The sequence below is a fragment of the Phocoena sinus genome, chromosome 16 (genome assembly GCF_008692025.1).
Source record: "Phocoena sinus isolate mPhoSin1 chromosome 16, mPhoSin1.pri, whole genome shotgun sequence".
Classification (NCBI taxonomy): Eukaryota; Metazoa; Chordata; class Mammalia; order Artiodactyla; family Phocoenidae; genus Phocoena; species Phocoena sinus.
In genome coordinates this window covers 51,180,878-51,203,131 of record NC_045778.1, presented here as the reverse complement: position 1 = coordinate 51,203,131, position 22,254 = coordinate 51,180,878, and the positions used below count along the sequence as shown (strand labels likewise).

The window sequence follows — 22,254 nt, the reverse complement described above, 5'->3', positions numbered from 1 at the left end:
AGGGAGGAACCCTTTGTGAATACTGTCCCTTGATTAATCATTAAAGAAGACTTCTCCTTTATTTGGCACCTTGGAAGTTTTTACACATCAAGACAATGCACAATGGTACCACCAGGTATCAGTGAAGGATATGTCTTTCTTTTATAAAGTAAGTGTGGTAGCCTCCAAGACACCCCCCAAAGATCCCTTGTCTCCTCCCACATTGTACCAAGGTTGGTCTATGTGACCAATAGAATGCAGGAGAAGTAAAAGTATGTTACTTCTGAGATTAAGTTATAAAAGGCATCATGGTTTTCATTTGGCCTCTCTCAGATCACTCACTTCTGGGGAAAGCCAGTTGCCACGTCATGAAGACTATCAGGCAGACTTGCAGACAGCCCATGCGGCAAGAAACTGAGACCTGCCAACAGCCACATCTGTTACACAGGTATAAAGATACAGTCTTTCCCAGAGGACTTAGTGCCCGTTGACATAAACTCCCAGATAAAGTATATAATGTGTCTGTATTAAAAACTGAGTGTTGTGTTAAAGAGTCAATTACTAAATGCAGCAAATCTTTATGAAATATCAGGTAAAATGGAAGGCACTGGGGAAAGAACAACAAACAACACTCATGGTCTCTTGCAGATCATACACATATAGAACAGGAATAATACAAAGTAACAGAAGTGCCTACTGGAACTCACTGTAGCACGGTGCCATAAAAGACAGAAAAATTGAGCACTATCAAAGCAAAAAATCATTCTTCTACACCAAACTCAAAACTTATAGGAGAACATCCAATTTAAAGGAGTTGTGAAAGAATAAAACTTCATGTGGGGCTTCCCTGGTGGCACAGTGGTTAAGAATCCACCTGCCAATGCAGGGGACACAGGTTCGAGCCCTCGTCCGGGAAGATCCCACGTGACGCGGAGCAACTAAGCCCATGCGCCACAACTACTGAAGCCCGTGTGCCTAGAGCCCGTGCTCCGCAACAAGAGAAGCCACCACAATGAGAAGCCTGTGCACCGCAACAAAGAGTAGCCCCTGCTTGCCTCAACTAGAGAAAGCCCGCACACAGCAGCGAAGACCCAACACAGCCAAAAATAAATAAATAAGATAAATTTATAAAAACAAAACAAAACAAAAAAACAACTTCATGTGATTAGACAAAAGGAAGCCTAGTTTTCAATGTTACTACAGATAGCAGTGTAATCGTGATGGAACCTACCCTCTGTTTGCCTCAGGTATGAATGCAGTTAAATGTATATACTACCACCTCACATTGAAAAGAATCTATGAAGTTAAGGTAGCTTATAATCACACACATTGAAAAAACTATTTTATCAGAGACTAGACTAAAAGTATTATTGTTTTGATACTACACTATGATTTATTATAGCTTTAAAAAGAGAAATTCTTCTTAAAGGTCTATTCAATAAAGTTCAACACACTTGAAACGTCACTTACTTATCTGTAAAACAGCAAGTTTACATTGATATTGTGCTGTTAGATCACTTTCATCTCAGCTAGGAAGTGCAGAACTAGTCCTGTCTTTTAATAGAGGACTAAAAGAAAAAAGTTAACAAATAAAGATAGTTCTATTTGCTCTAATTAACATAATTACCATTCTTTTTTCAACTACATAAATAATCCAAACCTCAAAACTCCTTAAAAGTAAATGGCTTAAGAAGGCAGTGGGATGACATATTCAAAGCGCTGAAAGAAAAACCAAGAATTCTATATCCAACAAAACTACTCTTAAAAAGCAAAGGAGAGGGAATTTCCTGGTGGTCTAGTGGTTAGGACTCTGTGCTTTCACTGCCGAGGGCCCAGGTTCAATCCCTGGTTGCGGAACTAAGATCCCACAAGCTACACAGTGTGGCCAAAAAAAAATAAAAGGAAAAGAGAAATTAAGACACTCCCAGATAAACAAAATTGAGAGAATTTGACACTACCAGAACCTTCCCTAAAAGAAACACTAACAGGAGTACTTCAGGCAGAAACGCAAGGACACTAGACAGTAACTCTAATTCACATGAAGAAATAAAAAGTACCAGTAAAAGTAAATACAGAGGAAAATATAAAGACAGTATATGTGTATTTTTGTTTGTAACTCTTTTCTTCTAATTTAAAAAAACAACTGCATAAAGAATTATAAAACTGTGTCAATGGCTAATGTGTAAATATATAATTAGTATGAGAACAATAACACAAAGGAGAGGGATTAATGAGAACTAATTATACTGTTTTAAAATAAAGATGTTACTTGTAATTCCCAGGGCAAACACTAAGAAAATACTAAATATATAAATATGTGTGTGTGTGTGTGTGTGTGTGTGTGTGTGTGTGTGTGTGTGTGCGCATATAAATAAATGACAAGGGAATTAAAATGGTACATGAGAAAATATCTATTTGATGCAAAAGAAGGCAATAATGGAGAAAGAGAGGAACAAAAAAAAGACATCAGACATTAAAACAACCAGTAGATGTAAATCCTACCTTATCAGTAATTACATTAAATATAAATGAACTAAACAATCCAATCAATAGGAAGAGATCAGCAGACTGAACTGAAAAGAAAACAGATCCATCTATATGCTATCCTACAAGAGACACACTTTAGATTCAAAGACACAAAAAGGTCAAAAATAACATAATAAAAAAAATACCAAAAAAAAAAAATATATATATATACCATGCCAAGAGTAACCAAAAGAGCCTGAGTGCCTATACTAATATCAGCCAAAATAGAATTTAAGACAAAAAATATTACAAAGAAAGACATTTTATAGTGAAAAAAGGTCTTACTACAGAGACATAACAATTATAAACATATACACACATAACAACAAAGCCTCAAAAATATATGAAGCAAAACATGGCAGAACTAAGGAAGAACAGACAATTCAACAGTTATAGCTGGAGGCTTCAATAATCCCATTTTTAATAACAGACAAAACAAGCAAAAGATCAACAAGGATAAAGAAGATTTGAACACTATAATCAACTAAACCTAACTGATGGCTATAGAAAACACCACCCAACAACAGCCAGATACACATTATTCTCAAGTATACATGAAACATTCTCCAGGATAATGCATATGTTATGCCATAAAACAAGCCTCAATAAATTTAAAAGGACTGGAATCATACAAAGTATGATCTGTGACTACAGTGGGATTAAATTAGGAATCAATGACAGAAGAACTTTTGTTTGTGAACAGAAATTCACAAACATGGAGATTAAACACATTTCTAAATAACTAATGGGTTAAAGAAGAAATCACAGGAAATTAGAAAATACTTTGAGATAAATGGAAACAAAAACACAACACACCAAAACTCATGGAATGCAGCTAAAGCAGTGGTTAGAAGGAAATTTATAGCTTTAAATGTCTGTATTAAAAAAGAAGAAAGGGGGCTTCCCTGGTGGCCCAGTGCTTGGGAGTCCACCTGCCGATGCAGGGGACACAGGTTCGTGCCCTGGTCTGGGAAGATCCCACATGCCGTGGAGCGGCTGGGCCCGTGAGCTATAGCCGCTGAGCCTGCGCGTCCGGAGCAGAGGCCACAACAGTGAGAGGCCCGCGTACCACAAAAAAAAAAAAGAAGAAAGGGACTTGCCTGGTGGCATAGTGGTTAAGAATATATCTGCCAGGACTTCCCTGGTGGCTCAGTGATTAAGAATCTGCCTGCCAATGCAGGGGACATGGGTTCGAGCCCTGATCCAGGAAGATCCCACATGACACGGAGCAACTAAGCCCATGTGCCACAACTGAGCCTGCACTTTAGAGCCCGTGAGCCACAACTACTGAGCCCGTGCACCTAGAGCCCGTGCTCCGCAACAAGAGAAGCCACTGCAAGAAGCCCGCACACCGCAACGAAGAGTAGCCCCCGCTCGCCGCAACTAGAGAAAGCCCGCGTGCAGCAATGAAGACCCAATGCAGCCAAAAATAAATAAATAAATAAAATTAAAAAAAAAAAAAAAAAAAAGACTCCACCTGGTAATGCAGGGGACATGGGTTAAATCCCTGATCCAGGAAGACCCCACATACCACAGAGCAACTAAACCCGTGTGCTGCAACTACTGAGCCTGCGTGCCACAAATACCAAAGCCCACACACCTAGAGCCCGTGCTCCACAACAAGAGAAGCCACCGCAATGAGAAGCCCACACACCACAACAAAGAGTAGCCCCCACCTGTCACAACTAGAGAAAGCTCGTGAGCAGCAACAAAGATTCAACATTGCTAAAAATAAAATAAATAAAAAAGAAGACAGATCTCAATCAATAACTTAAACTTCTACCTATATGAAAGAAGTTGGACACAAAAGGCCACATATAGTATGATTCCGTTTATATGAAATATCCGGAATAGGCAAATCCATAGAGACAGAAAGTAAATTAATGGTTGTCAGGGACTGGTGGGAGGGGAGAATAAGGAGTGACTGCTAACAGGTAAGAGGTTTCTTTTCATAGCAATAAAATGTTCTGGAATTAGTTGTAATGGTTGCACATCCTTGTGAATTATACTAAAACCACTGAACTGTATACTTTAAAAGGGTAAAATTTTGGGTATATGAATTATATCAGAATAGTGCGATTATGTTTTTTAAAAAGATAATTGTTTAACCAAAACTAAAAACAATGTAGTGTGGGGTAAACAAATGTAGAAGAAACATACTTAAAAGTAACTGTGATACAACAGTACAAAGGCAAGAAGGGAGAAATGTAAGGTTCTTTTAACATACATGAAAAGTATACTTGAAAGTGTACCACGATTAAGTTAAAGAAAAAAATAAATGCCTTACACACAGTGGATATTTCACAAGTAAATATTGCATGAAGGTTTAGAGCTCAATGAGTTTGTGGTCAGCCTTTAGAAAAGCAGGCCTAAAATGCATACCTGTCTTTTTAATAATACAAATATACACACACAAATGTGTATACACACATATGTATACACACACAGACATATATATATATATATATATCCATGCACATATACAAAAGATACTTACCAGAACAGAATAAATGTGCAAACATCGGTAAACAGGGGAAAAATCAACAAGATCCTGAACAGTTAAGACCTGAAAAATAAAACCATTTTTTAAAAATTATAGGTCAAACTACTAGTCTACTGTTGAATAATATAAAGTTAGACAAGGAGATTCATGGACTTCGTATTATAACATTTATCAACTATAAAAAGCACACACTATAAACACAATGCCTATTTTGTTTTGGCATTTGTTTAGTAATTCATTCTGCATATATTTATCATCATTGTTGACTATTTTAGATTATAAGGTAATAAAGGGGAGAGACTGTATATCTTTATCATGCTTGATAGATTACCAGAAAATTGCTATGGATAACTAGATACATCATTATTGCTTCTGGTAAAGATGGTGCACAAATGTATGATTTACCTATAGATGAAGTTCCTTCTCTTATGCATGACTTATAATTATTTCATCAAATTGAAGAAATCATCATTATTATTTTATGGAACACTAACAAAGAAAAAAAACACTACCACTTGAAACTGTAGCATCATCAATTTTAAGATGTTTCCTGATTCTGAGATGTTAATAATATTTTTTAAAGTACACCTTACAATTAAAGAAACAGTAATATAAAGTTCCCCAAACTTGAGAAATAAACTCTTTTTAAAGGAACACATTTCTATTCTCATGAATCCTCTGAGTGAACTTAAATTATTTTTATTATAGAGTTACTTATTTGGGAAAATGATAGAAACAAAATGTAGTAATAATTAAATAGATCGTAAAGAACAGGGAAACAACCAAGTTTCTCTTAGAGTATGGATTTGGGTGTCGGGCCTGACGGCAATGTTCCCAGCAATTAAAGATATACAAAACAGACTACGGAAAATTGAGACACGAAGACTAGATGGTCCATTTTTACCATTCTGAATCTCAAGGGAGAAAAGACTTTCAGAGATTCTCTGAATATTGATTAAGAATAGAGCAAAAAAGTAGATTTCAAAAACATTTATTTCATTTCAAGGGACTAATCAGGCCACATTAATTCCACATTAGAAAGACATTAAACTATTTAAGGCTGTTTATTTATCTGTATATCAGACATCTACTATATATGCAAACATAAATGTGTATACATACATATATACATATTAACATACATATACGTACACACACACACTCACAAATACATACAGACTCACTCATCCTCAGGCATATAATGCAAATGTACATACTGAACACTCAGTGGTTCCCCCAAACACAGAGACGCCATGGACACATATTTATATGGTTCCTTTTTAATCAATCAATTAAAAGTTCTTACTACACCCCAACAGTGTCCTTAGAAAAAGAATTTAAACTCTCACTGACAAGGCAAAACTTATAAACAATTGGGAATACTAGACTCCTTATGGTATTAACTAAATTCAAAAGGAATTCAACGGAAAAGATAAAAAGTAGGCTCAACAGAAGACTTCGTAGAGGGAACAAAAGGAGCACTAGGACTAGGAATGAATTTGAATGAAGAGGATAAAAGAAAGCAAATATTTAGGACAATTTCAAGGTTTCTAGACTTAGTAAAACTTTTTTAAGAAATTGAAAACTTAACTTTAATCATATTAAAATTATTTTGTAGTATCTCAGCACCAGCCGAAGGAAAAAAAGGTAGGCTATCCAGAATTAGTCTAAATGGCAAGGTTAAGCCATCATGCAATTAAATGTCTGCCACAGGTAATTAAATTATCAGTGATCACTACAAAAATAGCATTAAATTTACACTTTTACTGCTAATTATGGCAGAAAACCTAGGTTCAACTATCTGCAGCTTACAAATATAATCTACAATATATCTTGCTTATCTGTCAATTATTCAGTCTAACATTTCAGACGACTCCTTTGCCCTAATAGCTCATTACAAACTGATCTATGTAAATTCAGTTTCCACATGGCAAGACTGAGTGTCACACAGACAACATTACAACTCAAGAGATAAAAGATATCCAATAATAGATGAGGGAGGGAGGAAGGAAAGAAAGGAAAAAAGGAAGAAAAGAAAGGAAGGAAGGAAGAAACAAAGATAGAAACAAAAAAAGATACAAAGAAAGAAAGAGAAAGAAACAAATTCCCATCACCTCCTCTTCATTCTCATCCTCTTCCTCAAATACAGGTTTCAATACAATTTCATTCCTTTCTTCTGGAATTCTATCATTTATATATATAGTCTTCCCAAATTTTACATTATTTTGCTTCTGCAGAATAACACTGAAGAGTTTCTGCTGCTGTGCCTATTTGGGAAAAAGAAAAATTAAGTTTATTTGAAAAATTATTGTAGTCAAAATTGGTTCAAGAAATTATTCATATTTTCTCATCTTTTTAATGTCTGTAGGTATAGGATCTGGAATGATGTCCCATTTTTGTTCATGATTTGCACCCTCCTTTTTTCAACAGTCTTGCAGGGGTTATCAATTTTATCTGAAAAGACTAAGAACCAACTTTTGTCTTTGTTGATACTCCCTTTTGTATTTTGTTTTCTATTATATTGATTTCTACTCTTGATTATCTGCTTCCAGTTTCTTTTTTTCAATTTTATTTTATTGTGGTAAGCGCTAACATGAGATCTACCCTCAAATTTTTAAGTGTACATACATATTACATTATTAATATGTATATCAATAATTTAATACATTATTGTTGATAGGTATAATACTGATATTTATAGAAGACCTCTAGAGTTTGTTCATCATTTTTTTTTTTTGGCCGCACTGTGCAGCTTGTGTGATCTTAGTTCCCCGACCAGGGACAGAACTGGGCCCACGGCAGTGAAAGCTCAGAGTTCTAACTGAGACAGCCCTAGGACCTGGGACCCTTTGCTTCAATGCTGCAAAACTTGCACCTGGATGAACCTCTCCTCCAGCAACAAAATACAAAGAAACTATAAGGGACTAAAAATAACTGCATGCATGCACAGTTGGGGCAAACTGTGGACAAAAGATACAAAGGGACCAAAAAACCCCACTGCCACTTTTTAAGAGCCCAGAGCAAAAGCAGGGTACTGTGCATGCCCTCTACACATTAGGCCACCTAAAGGGTGGGCAAAACACCTAAGTCACCCCTCCAGCCTGACCCATGGACACACCCCTACCCTCACCCCATATAAGGAACAAGCTCACCCCTCCTCAGGGAGTAAGCAAGCAAGGGAACCTGTTGTCTGTTCTCACTCCCCCCCTGCTGCAGCAGGGGCCCCAATAAAGCCTTGGCTGAATTTCTTGTCTGGCCTCTAGTCAATTTCTACTGATTAGGGAAGGACAAGAACCCTGGTAGGTATCACTAACCACTGGACTGCCAAGGAATTCCCTAGAGCTTGTTCATCTATACTGAAACTTTATGTCTGTTGATTAGTAACTCCTCACTTCCCCCTGGTAACCACCATCCCACTCTTTGATTCTATGAATCTGACTAACTTAGATAGCTGATAATTTCCTTTTTAAAGACTGGATAGTATTCCATTACAGGTACATACCACATTTTCTTAATCCATTCATTTGTCAATGGATATTTACATTGTTTCCACATCTTAGATATTGTGAATAATGCTGCAAAGAGCACGGGAGTGCTAATATTCGTCAAGACCCCGATTTCAGGTTTTTTGGATAAATACCCATAGTAGAACATATGATAGCTCCATTGTTAACTTTTTTTTTAATTAGTTGATTTATTTTTAATTTTTTTTGGTTGTGTTGGGTCTTCATTGCTGCACATAGACTTGCTCTAGTTGTGGCGAGCAGTGCTCTTGGATGCGGCTTCTCACTGTGGTGGCCTCTCTTGTTGCGCAGCGCAGGCTCTAGGCGCGTGGGCTTCAGTAGTTGTGGCATGCAGGCTCAGTAGTTGTGGTTCGTGAGCTCTAGAGCGCAGGATTAGCAGTTGTGGCACACGGGCTTAGTTGCTTTGTGGCATGTGGGATCTTCCTGAACCAGGGCACAAACCCATGTCCCCTGCATTGGCAGGCAGATTCTTAACCACTGCGCCACCAGGGAAGTCCCCATTGTTAACTTTTTGAGGAACCTCCATACTGTTTTCCATAGCAGCTACAACATTATGCATTCCCGCCAACATTTTGCAAGAGTTCTAATTTCTCTACATCCTTACCAACACTTGCTATCTTTTGTTTTTTTGATAATAGCCATCTTGAGAGGTGTAAAGTGACATCCCATTGTGATTTTGATTTGCATTTCCCTAATGGTTAATAAAGTTTAGCATCTTTTCATATATCTGTTGGCCACTTTTATGTCTCCTTTGGAGAAATGTCTTTTCAAATCCCTAGCTCACTTTTTAATCAGGTGATTAGTTTTGTTTTGTTTTTTGCTATTAAGTTGTATGATTTCCTTACATATTTGGGAGACTAACCCCTAATCAGATATACAGTTTGCAAGTATTTTCTTCCATTCCGTAGGTTGTCTTTTCACTCTGTTTCCTTTGCTATGCAGAAGCTTTTGAGTTAGATGTAATTCCACTTATTTTTGTTTATGTTGCCTGTGCTTTTTGTGTCACATCAATACTTCTACTTTCATTGAGTTTAACTTGCTACTGTTTCTCTAATTTCTTGAAATGGATACTTAGGATCATTGATTTCTGCCTTTCTTTCCTAATTTATAAATTTAAGCCTACAAATTTCCCTTAAATTTGACTTTTATCATATCCTACAAGTTTTTCATATATCACATTTTCATTATAATTCAAAATATTTTCTGGTTTCAAATGAGTTTCTTCTTTGACCCATGGGTTATTTAGAATTTTATTTCTTAATTTCCAAATATATAGGGATTTTCTACTTATCTATTTATTACCAGTTTCAGGAATAATTCCAATGTGGCCAGATAATATGTTCTGTATTATTTCAATCCTTTGAAATGTATTGACATTTCCTCTATGGACCAAAACATAATCAATTTTGATAAATGTTCTTTAAAAATGTATATTCTGGGGCTTCCCTGGTGGTGCAGTGGTTGAGAGTCTGCCTGCCGATGCAGGGGACACGGGTTCGTGCCCCAGTCCGGGAAGATCCCACATGCTGCAGGGCGGCTGGGCCCGTGAGCCATGGCCGCTGAGCCTGCACGTCCGGAGCCTGTGCTCCGCAACAGGAGAGGCCACAACAGTGAGAGGCCCGCGTACCGAAAAAAAAAAAATGTATATTCTGAAATCAAGAGATACAGTGTTACATGTGTCAATTAGGTCAAGGTTGCTAATCATTATTTTAAAGGACTAAATCCTTACTATATCTATTGGCTCTAGTAGTTACTGAGAGGAGTGTTGAAATCTATTATGATTGTCAAGATGTCTATTTCTCCTTTTAATTCTGACAATTTTTGCCTTTATATATTTTGAGACTATGTTATTAGATAGAAATAAATTTAGAATTGTTTATTTTCCTGATGAACTGAACCTTTTATCACTATGAAATGTTACTCTTTCTTAAGCTTTTTGTCTTAAAGTCTACTTTAATATTAATGTACATACATCAGCTTTCTCTTGGTTAATCTGTTCATGATACAACTCTTCCATCCTTTTGCTTTCAACCTCTTTATATGTTTATATGTAAGATATGTCTTCTGAAAGCAGCATAATTTAACAGTTTTTAAAACTCATATCAATTCCCCTCCCAACTTAAGTATGGTTGTTGTTTCACACTGTTAATTCTATACATACATAAACCTTATAAGATGATTTTGTTTCATACAGCCAATAGATATGTAGCTTTATCCCAAATAGTTGCCCTTTCTATTTACTTCTGCATCTCTGGCCTTCTAACTGGGATGATTTTATGTCTGAAAACACTAATATTTCCTTTAGTGCAGGTCTGCTAAAAAAAATTCTCTAGGTTTTTATTTATCTGAAAAATACCTTCCTTTCACCTTCATTTCTAAAAGATTTTAGCTAGGTACAGAATTCTAGGTTGACACATAAGGCTTATCAGCACTTCAGATATACTTTTCACTGTGTTTTGGCTTCCACTGATTCTGCTGAGAAGTCAGCTATTGACTGATATTATTATTGTCCTTTTGAAGATAATACATTTTTTCCTCTGGCTGTTTTAAATTTTTTCTTTGTTAGTTTTCAGTATTTTACTATTATATGCCTAAATATGGGTTTGTATTTCTTCTGCTTAGAATTCATAGCACTTTTGTGGCTTCAAGGTCTGTCCATATTTTTTATGCCCTATTCTCTCTTTTCTCCTTCTGGGACTATAATTACATATACATTAAACCTTTTCACCTTACCCCATGTGTCTAAACTCTTTCCTGTACTTTCCATTCTTTTGTCTTTCTGAGCTTCAATTTGGATATTTTCCTCTGACCCATCTTCTGGTTCATTAATTCTTTCTTCAGCTGTGTCTAATATGTTCTGCCTCCTATACGATGAGTTCTTAATTTGTTAATATATTTTCAGTTTTAGAATCTCCAGATGATTCGTTTTATGGTTTCCAATGATCTCCAAATTCTCAATCTTGCCTTATAATTCCTTGAATACACTGGGTTGGTCAAAAAGTTCATTTGGGTTTTTCCATAACATCTTATGGAAAAACCCGAAAGAACTTTCTGGCCACGCCAATATTAACTAATTAATATTAAAGTCTATGTCTAATAGTTCCATTATTTAGACTTTGTTTTGCATCCTAGAGTTAAGCTTTATATCAATTACCAATGAGTATACTCCTCTTCCTTTGAGTGATTCAGGTCAAATAATGATTCAATTGTTTTAATGACCTTTGGTTTGGAGCACTGTCAAGGTTTTACAAAACAATTACCACTAGTTGTTTTTTAAGAGGAAAACCAAATACATTAATTTAAAAACACTAGAAAAAGTTAAAAGATATGATACATACAGGAACATACATAAAATATGCTGCCTTAACTCCAATGGATTATTTGTAGAGAAAAATGTCTACTAACCTCACAGAAGGAACTATGGTATCAAGTTGCAAGCTTATTTTACTTTCCACAGAAAATGACCACAGCTTGTGAAGACTAGGAATGCAGAAGCTGTTATCTCACAACTGACTTAATTATTGACAAAAATGAACATTTATACAGATTAATAAGTTGAGAAGCCTTATTTTTTTTTACGCATTTTAGTGATACTTCACTATCAGAACTTCATTATCAGAGATTGAAAAAAACATAGGCTTAACTCCAGGATTTTAATGTCCTTACATAATGCATACTAGTGGAACATTCCCTCTGTTGTGATAGGTCAGATTGTAGCTACTCTGTTCTGTTAGCATGTAGAAAGTTTACCCACTGCCTCTTCAGGGTGAATTTTCTCTGAAGAATACACTACTGCTAATCAGACCTTTCTAATCCCAAGTAATCAGACAACGCAAACCACAGAAATCTAGCTCTGCCCTCACCTAGACCTAAAGGCTGGCTCCAGAGGCTTGTGCTTAAGAAAATCATTATCCCTTCTCCTCCATTACCATTATTAACCTACTCACTGAAAAAAAAAATCAGAATTCCCTTTCTCCCTCTGTGCCCAAACTTATTTTGTCTATGATTTTTGGTTTTCAGAGTAAAAAATTATTTATTTAGAACACTGCTTCCAAACAGTGTTATGTACAAAACTAACATTTCACACATTATCAATAGATACTCCTTGAAAAAAGGGTTCTATGCTTAAATAAGTAAGATAAATATTACATACTTTACCTCCCTTCCAGGGGATTTACAATTCATAAGAAATATGCTTAACTTTATTTAACCCAGGTTTCCAAAACTTATTTGACCATTTAGTCCCATTTTCCCCTAAAGAACACTATTAAAATGTGTGCCAGGGGATATAATATGAAAATGTTAACTGCGACTATGAACTTTAGGTATTTAATGACTAATTAAGCAGCACACTACTCATAGTGGATTCATCTATCACATTAGAATGAGGGAAAAAAAACCCAATACAAATGCAAGTCTGCCTTTTACTTTAAAAAATTCTCCCTAGAGAAGCTAAAGCTCAGCTCTAAATTCCTTCAAAAATAAAACTTTTTGTACATCTCATGCTAGGCACAGTGCTAGATCTCAGGAAGGTAAAAATAAATAGGATATATCCCCTCACTTTAAAAACTCACTGTCCAGTTAAAAACACAAAATATGCAATTATAATGTAGTGTGAAAAGTACAACAGACATATGCACTGAGGAGGAAGAGACCATCTCTTGCTAGTAGTAGTGAGACAGAGGAAGGTAGATTTTACAGATGAAGTGATACTTAAGTCAGCTTTTGGCGGGGGGAAAAAGCAGTAATTCATCAGACTGGAAAATTTAGAAGAATGGAAGGCATTCTAGGTAGAGGAAACAACCAGTGTAGTCAAAAGTTTATGAGATGTGTACTTCTGTAGCACACAGGAAGAGGGAGTATCCAGAGATGACGCTTTTGTTTCATGCTGAGGAATCTGAGCTTAGGTAAAGAGTAACTGGGAATCACTGAAGAGTGACTGATGTGGTTAAAGTTGAATTTTAGGATAATAAGCAAAAGGAGAAAATACTAGAGATAAGAAGAATAATTAATTTGATATAACAACAGTCTGGGTATGTACAGCAGAGGATACAGAATCTACAGATAGTTACTAAGTAGGACTTTGTAACAAACTACATAGGGTATAAATACTCCTGAAAAGTCTAAAGTACTCCCCAGTTTCTGGCTTGTGAAAATAGGAGATACTGCTATCTGAGATAGGAAATACAGAAAACACAGATTTAGTGAGAAGATAATGAGGTTACTTTCAGAAATGCTAAGTTTGAAGTTCCTATAGGACATTCGAGTGAATATATAACAAGCAAATCCATAAATGGGACATGAGATCATAGAATTAAACACAAGATACAGAGAACCTCCAAGGGAGGGAGCTACTTACCAAAGTACAAGGTTTCCATTTATGTCACCTAAGGAGATTCCAGAACCAAACTGTGATTCTGACAAAGTGATGACACTTTATGAGAAACTCCAGAAGGCTTCCAATGCTCAAAAAAACCCACAAGATATTAAATGGGTGCAAGAAGGGAAACCAAAATTGAACAAAGCACAAATTTTCTTATCAGATCTTAAGGACTCTAGCTGTTCCACCAGAAGAAAACTCTCTAACCTCTCAGTTTTGTGGGAGACACCTTCTAAAGGAAATATTGTAAGGAAAAAATCCCTATAGACAGATGATTAAGAAAGGTTTCTGTATAAAACATCTGTCTTTTGGTTGCAGAGGTAGGGAGCGTGACTGTTTATACAAAAAAAAAAAAATAGTGGTGAACCAGGAAGAGTCTATTCCTGCCCAGCAAGAAATTATCATAAACCTTAAGTCCTAGAGCCCATGATTTGGTGGACTGCCTAGATAGAAAAAGTCCAAAACCAGTCTACAAAAAACAGGTCAGAGAGAATAAATTTAATAATGAAACTCTTAATTAAAATGTATAATGGAACATGAACTTTAAACTACTGTTCACACTGAAAAATCTTCCATGTGATTATGTTTTTTATCCCCATGGCATACACATAATTCCTTGTCCAGATGTAGGAGAAAAAGTACTGAAAACAAGAAGGCAAGATACTGAAGGCAAGAACATAAAGTTGAAGAGCTCACCAGTGGCGAAGAACATTCACTGATCAGAGGCAATCACTCAGGAAGACTTAAGATCCTGAGAATAATGGGAGGTGCTATGGGAAGAATCAATTGCTTCTCTGACTCCCATTTTAGCATAAATTGTACCAGCAGTCCTGTGAGCATCTTGAATTGTTGAAGTGTCAGCAGTGGAGGAGAAGGATGATCGCTTCAGAGGAAAACTATGAAATCCCACACTTTATTCTACCTTAACAGTGAGTTAATATCCAATCTTTTGGTTCTACCGGGGCTTTCTTAACCTATATAGTTCTCTGGAATAATCATATTACCTAGATTCAAAATCTCTGGATTCTTTTCCTGAACTTGGCTTCAAATATTACCCTCTTACACTTTCTTAATATTTATTTTTTCCAGGCTACTAATGTGATGTTCAAACTCTAACTCGCTGTACATTTCTACTATTTCTGTTCCTATAACACCACCCACAACTAACCATACTCCCCCCATCCCAATGGTAGGGAAAATAGCCCCAGGCCTAGCTTTCATAGAAAAGAGAGGCAAAAAGTGTGGTTTAAATTCTGCTTAGTAGTTTCTTCTTATTTACAGCAAATAAAGATATTTTGGGGAATTTCCTGGAGGTCCAGTGGTTAATACTCAGTACTCTCACTACCAGGGCCTGGGTTTGATCCCTGGTCAGGGAACTAAGACCCCACAAGCTACTCAGCGTGGCCAAAAAACAAAAAACAACAACAACAAAAAGAATTTTTGTCAACCAAGTATTTAACTAATCTTAACAAGAGATAACTATCAAAATAATTTGAAAATCAAATCTGCTATATGGAGAAAAGGAAACCCTCATTAACTGTTGATGGGAATGTAAACGGATGCATCCGCTGTGGAAAATGGTATGGAGGTTTCCCAAAAAACTAAAAAACAGAGCTACCCTATGACCCAGCAATTCCACTCCTGGGTATACATCCAAAAGCAAAAACAAAAACACTAATTAGAAATGATACATAAACCCCAATGTTCATAGCAGCATTATTTACAATTCCCAAGATATGAAAGTAACCTGTGTCCAATACACAGATGAATGGATAAAGAAGATGTGAGATATAGATGCACACACACACACACACACACACACACACACACACAATGCAATACTACTCAACCATAAAAAAGAATGAAATTTTGCCATTTGCAGCAACATGAATGGACTTGGAGGGCATTATGCTAAGTGAAAGAATTCAGAGAAAGACAAATCCTGTATGATACCACTTACACATAGGATCTAAAAAATACAACTAACTAATGAATATAACAAAAAAGAAGCAGATTCACAGATACAGAGAACAAACTCGTGGTTACCAGTGGGGAGAGGGAAGAGGGAGGGGCAATATAGGGGTATGGGATTAAGAGGTACAAACTATTAGGTATAAAATAAGCTACAAGGACATATTGTACAACATGTGGAATAGAGCCAATACTTTAAAGTAACTATAAATGAAGTATAACCTTTAAAAATTGTGAATCACTATATTGTAAACCTGTAACTTATATAACATTGTACATCAACTATACTTCAATAAAAAACTTAAAATTTAAAAAATAATAATAAAACAATGAGAAAAGTAAAAAAAAGAAAAGAAAGAAAAGAAAATCTGCTATAGTCCATCTACAGGTAAGAAACACTTAACTACAAATTTTTTAAAAAATGAGACGACTTTTAAAAAACATTATCGTATATCCTCACAAGTCCTACATTATTGTACATTGTTTTCATTTTTTAAAGTAAATTCATCCTGGTAAAGAATTTTCAAACTCAATGCATCTTCAAAGTAAAACAATCTATTAACAAGGCAAATTAACATAGAATATAATACTGTGTAAAGCTGAAACAATTAATAGAAATATAATGGAGATTATCTGATTTATAGGCAATCCTTTAAAAGTTAAAATAGGAAGAAACTTCATATACTGAATTTTAATTTCCTCTGCTGTGGCAATAATCTGATACAGACATATTTCTTTAATTAGAAAAATGAACAGACAACCTAATCAAAAAATGGCCAGAAGACCTAAACAGACATTTCTCCAAAGAAGACATACAGATGGCCAATAGGCACATGAAAAGATGCTCAACACTGCTAATTATTAGAGAAATGCAAATCAAAACTACAATGAGGTATCACCTCACACCAGTCAGAACGGCCATCATTAAAAAGTCTACAAATGATAAATGCTGGAGAGGGTGTAGAGAAAAGGGAACCCTCCTACACCGTTGGTGGGAACATAAATTGATACAGCCACTATGGAAAAAAAAGTATGGAGGTTCCTTAAAAAACTAAAAATAGAGTTGCCATAACATCCAGCAATCCCATACCTGGGCCATATCCACAGAAAACTCTTAATTCAAAAAGATACATGCACCCCAATGTTCACAGCAGCACTGTTTATGATAGCAAAGACATGGAAGCAATCTAAATTTACATCAACAGATGAAGGGATAAAGAACATGTGGTGTATATATATAATGGAATACTACTCAGCCATAAAAAGAATGAATTAATTCTATTTGCAGCAACATGGATGGACCTAGAGATTATCATACTAAGTGAAGAAAGTAAGAAAGAGACAAATACCATACAACATCACTTATAAGTGGAATATAAAATATGATACAAATGAATTTATTTACAAAACAGAAACAGACTCATAAACACAGAAAACAAACTGAGAGTTACCAAAGGGGAAAGGGGGTGGGGGAGAGATAAATTAGGAGCTTGGAATTAGCAGATACAAACTACTATATATAACATAGATAAACAACAAGGTCCTACTGTTTAGCACAGGGAACTGTATTCAATATACTGTAATAAACCATAATGGAAAAAAAACACGAAAAAGAATATATATACGTATAACTAAATCACTTTGCTGTAAACCAGAAACACAACACTGTAAACCAACGACACTTCAATTTAAAAAAAAGAAAACAGAGGGACTTCCCAGGTGGCAATTTAAAAAAAAAGAAAACAGAGGGACTTCCCAGAAACACAACACTGTAAACCAATGACGCTTCAATTTAAAAAAAAAGAAAACAGAGGGACTTCCCAGGTGGCACAGTGCATAAGACTCCACTCTCCCAATGCAGGGGGCCCAGGTTCAATCCCTAGTCAGGGAACTAGATCCCACATGCATGCCGCAACTCAGAGTTCGCATGCCACAACTAAGGAGCCTGCCTGCCGCAACTAAGGAGCCCTGGAGCCGCAGCTAAGGAGCCCACCTACCACAACTAAGACCCAGTGCAACCAAATAAATAAATAATTAATTTAAATTTTTTTAAAAAAGAAAACAAAAGCTTCTCTAAAGTAGTCTGTAATACTTGAGAAAAAATCAGGAGTTAGAAAGCATGATGAACACAGCTTTATTTCTATGACATTGTGATTACTACTGGGGGGTTTTAAAAGCAAACTCTTATAAGTTTTAATTCATTTAAATAATTTTAAAACTTTCTATTGGGCTTTCCTGGTGGCACAGTGGTTGGGAGTCCACCTGCCGGTGCAGGGGCCGCGGGTTCGTGTCCCAGTCTGGGAGGATCCCACATGCCGCGGAGCGGCTGGGCCCGTGAGCCATGGCCGCTAAGCCTGCGCGTCTGGAGTTTGTGCTCCGCAGCGGGAGAGGCCACAGCAGTGAGAGGCCCGCGTACCGCAAAAACAAACAAACAAACAACTTTTTATTACTGAAAATTTCAAATACAAAGTAAACAGATAAATATAATGAACTCAAGTTCACATCACCTATCTTCAACAGTTAATGTTTATACATCCTTGTTTCATCTATGTCTTTACCTACTCACTCCACAAACACCCCATGCATTGTTTACAATTTTTTTTCAGATAAGACTTACATACATTAAAATATACAGATCTTAACTATACAATTTTGACAAGCGGATATACTTTGTCACGGTATAGAACACTTCCATCTCCCCAGAAAGTTCCCTTGTGTCCGTTCCCAGGCAATCTCCCCACCCAGTGGCAGCTACTCTGTTGATTTTTTTTTTTTATCCTTAAATTAGTTTTGCCTGCTTTAGAATTGCATGCAAATAGATATAAGTGTGTGCTTTTCTGTGTCCAGCTTCTGTAGCTCAGCATAATGTCTGGGCGAAATTCATTCCTTCTTATTGCTAAGTAATATTCTATTGCATGAGTATAGCACAATTTGTGTATCCATTCTCCTTTTGATGTCCATTTGGTTTGTTTCCAGTTTCTGGCTAGTTGTGAACAAAGCTGCTGAGCATGGAGCATCGTGAGGATGCGCTTTCATTTCTCACTGGTAAATACCTAGGAGAGTAACTGCCGACTCAAAAGGTAGGTACATTAATTTTATAACTGCCAAATATTCTCCCATTGTTTGCCTTTTTGTTACTGAGCTGTAGGAGTTAATTCAAAGATAATACTTTCAAGTTGCTTTAAAAAGAGAACAATTTATAACCTTAGCATAAAAGGGCTCCCACTTGCCTCTGTGGCTGCCTCTTTTTAGCTAATTTTATACCAAATTTGCTGAGAAGTTAAGGTGATACTACATACATGGGGAAGATTGCTGAGAGATCAGTTGGTGAATCAAGTTAGACCAACTTTACTTAATTAAATAATTAATTAAATAAGGAAAAACTGCAAACAAAAGAAGAAATGCTGATGAAATCCATTCTAAATAAGAATAAGGAAAGCTAAGAAAAGGCTAAAACTAAACAAAAACAAGTATTTTATGTAAGTAGAAAAAGTAAACTTTGGGTATATTCTATAACCTAGATTATTAACTAACATTAAATTATAAGTCTCCTTTTTAAGAATGTATGTGTAAAACTGAGTCACTCTGCTGTACAGCAGAGATTGGCACAACACTGTAAATCAATTATACTTCAATAAACAAATAAAATTCTACTTTTTAGTCTCACCTGTTTCATTGCTGTTTCACCTATTTTGTCAGAATGTTTGCGAATGCTTTCCAAAAAGTCTTTGAGATCAGACATGGAGATTTCTTTAATATCTTCACGGAGCTTAGGAAGATTTTCTATCATTAGCTGACAAAACCGGTATTGACTAACCCGGGGAAAATACACATTCTCTAATTGTTCCATAGTTTTTAGAGCAGAATAATACCTGTGAGAAGTTAAAAAGAACACTCTATAAAAAGTTCTTATTACATTTATTTTACAAGTAAGTCCAAATAATCAGTCCAACACTCCCAACAAAAAGGATATTGTTACAGTAAAAATAAAATTAAAAAAATTAACATTTATTTCTATTTACTAAGCACAAACTATAAACCATATGAAAAAGTTGCAGGATGAAAATTCACTAACAAACAACTTCTTTACTTCATTTCATCGAAATCTATAACATCACAAGCATTATCACAGTCATCACAATACCTTAAATGTATATATGTATAATAGTTCCGAAATTTTTAATCAAATATTTAGTTATTTGATATATGATTTCATGATATCGCTCCCATCCACATCCCCTACCTTCAAAAAAGTACACGGCACAGGTTTAAATCAAATCAAAGTAAAATATATTTTAAGAAAAATATTTTGGAAAATGTTACACTCTTTAAGGCAATTAGAAATAATATTATGTCACAAAAACCATTTAAAAAGCCATTAATAGGGCTTCCCTGGTGGCGCAGTGGTTGAGAGTCCACCTGCAGGGTACACGGGTTCGTCCCCCGGTCCGGGAGGATCCCACATGCCGCGGAGCGGCTGGGCCCGTGAGCCATGGCCGTTGAGTCTGCGCGTCCGGAGCCTGTGCTCCGCAGCGGGAGAGGCCACAGCAGTGAGAGGCCCGCGTACCGCAAAAAAAAAAAAAAAAAAAAGCATTGGTGAAGATGGCGGTGTGGGAAGACGTGGAGTTAGCATCTCCCCACAACTAGAGCGCCTGCCAGCCACTGGTGCGGGGCTGTGACGCCCAAGGACATGGGAGTGAACCAGTTGGAGGTAGGGGGACTGAGCGGGGAGGAGAAGTGGAGGCCAGACAGGATCGGTGCCCCTGAGGCCAGGGAGATCTGGAGAGGCAGGTGGGAGGGACTCTCCGGAAGGAGTGGGAGAGGGGCAGAGGGCGATCGCCTGGCCCACTGGGCCCGGGGAGCCTGCTGAGCTCCCAAGCCTGTCCCCCCACCTCCAAAACCCCATCCAGGCCACGCCGGTCCTGGGGGCATAGGAGGGAGGCTGGGGAGATCAGGAGAGGCAGCTGGGAGGGGCCCTCCAAGACGGAGGAGCAGGAGAGGAGAGGAGGGTGTTTGCGCCGACCACTGGAGCCCAGGAAGCCTGCTGGGCTCCCAGGTGAGGTCCCCCGCCCTCTGAGACCAGGGGTGGGGGGCACGCCTGGTAACCTCCTGTTCCTTGAGCCTAAGCCCCACCCCCCACAGTCCCCAGGGCCTTTTCCAGACCTGTGGGTCCAGAGCATTGGCCCCACCCACCACCCATCGCCCTTGCTTAGGCCCCGCCCTCCACATCCCAGGCCTCGCTCCCCCCCTTTTTTTTCCTTTTCCCTCCTCTTTTTTACTATTGTGGTACTGATGTACCTTCCGGTTGTTGATTCATCTATATTTTTATTTTTACATTCTTTCTAACATATCTGTTAGTTTCCTAGTCTTATTTTATTTTTTACTTTGTTATTGTTCTTTTTTTTTGGTCACCCCACGGGGCTTGCAGGATCTTGGTTCGCGAGCCCAGGGTTGGGAAGAAGCTCCTGCAGTGGGAGCTCCGAGTCCCAACCACTGGACTAACAGAGACCTTGGTACATCCAACCTGACTTAAAACACTGATATCTGTGTGAAAAAAATAATTTTTTTAAAGAAGAAAAAGAGGGACTTCCCTGGTGGTGCAGTGGTTAAGAGTCCGCCTGCCAATGCAGGGGACACGGGTTCGATCCCTGATCCAGGAAGATCCCACATGCCAGGGAGTAACTGAGCCCATGTGCCACGACTACTGAGCCTGCGCTGTAGAGCCCACGAGCCACAACTACTGAGCCCACATGCCACAACTGCTGAAGCCCGAGTGCGTAGAGCCCGTGCTCCACAAGAGAAGCCACCACAATGAGAAGCCCGTGCACCGCAACAAAGGGTAGCCCCCGCTCGCTGCAACTAGAGAAAGCCCGCGCACAGCAACGAAGACCCAATGCAGCCAAAAATAAATAAATTTATAAAACTAAAAAAAAGTTTTAAAAATAAACTCACTAAAAAACAAAAGTAGGTTCACGTAGTACCCAGCACAATGGAAATAAACAGACCCACCCACATCAAAGCTCACACCAGTAAATTACAGAACACAGATGACAAAGAGAAGATGCTAAAAGAGAGAAAATGTGGGTCACAAACTATGGATGAGAAATCAGAATGACTTCAGACTTGTCAATGGCAAATGTGGAAGGTGGAGGGCATGAAAGATAGGGTGTGTGTGTGTGTGTGTGTGTGTGTGTGTGTGTGTGTGTGTGTTATATAATAAGCCTACCTAGCATGCAGATGCAGATCTTAGTTTCTAAATACCATTACTCACTAAAAGGAGCTGTACTTTGGAGGACGGCTCCAGATCTAGGGCAAGAAAAGTACAACATGAGTCTGGAACATCTCACTCATTGTATGATAAGCAAGAAAGC

At 37.3% G+C, this 22,254-nt stretch overlaps 1 protein-coding gene across 7 annotated transcripts in view; it reads right to left on the bottom strand.

Annotated features, from left to right (window-relative positions):
- Nucleotides 1–22,254, bottom strand: part of EXOC6 (exocyst complex component 6) — a 196,873-nt gene that overhangs the window by 132,389 nt on the left and 42,230 nt on the right. For all 7 annotated transcript variants that reach the window (XR_004346133.1, XM_032607832.1, XM_032607837.1 and 4 more), the window contains exons 6-8: nt 19,551–19,755; nt 7,123–7,275; nt 5,003–5,071 (exon numbers count right to left, since the gene is read on the bottom strand). Coding sequence is in view for 6 of the 7 variants with exons in the window: in XM_032607832.1 (XP_032463723.1) it covers nt 5,003–5,071; nt 7,123–7,275; nt 19,551–19,755 (427 nt within the window). In the remaining variant the exon portion in view is untranslated. The remainder of the gene's footprint in view (nt 1–5,002; nt 5,072–7,122; nt 7,276–19,550; nt 19,756–22,254) is intronic.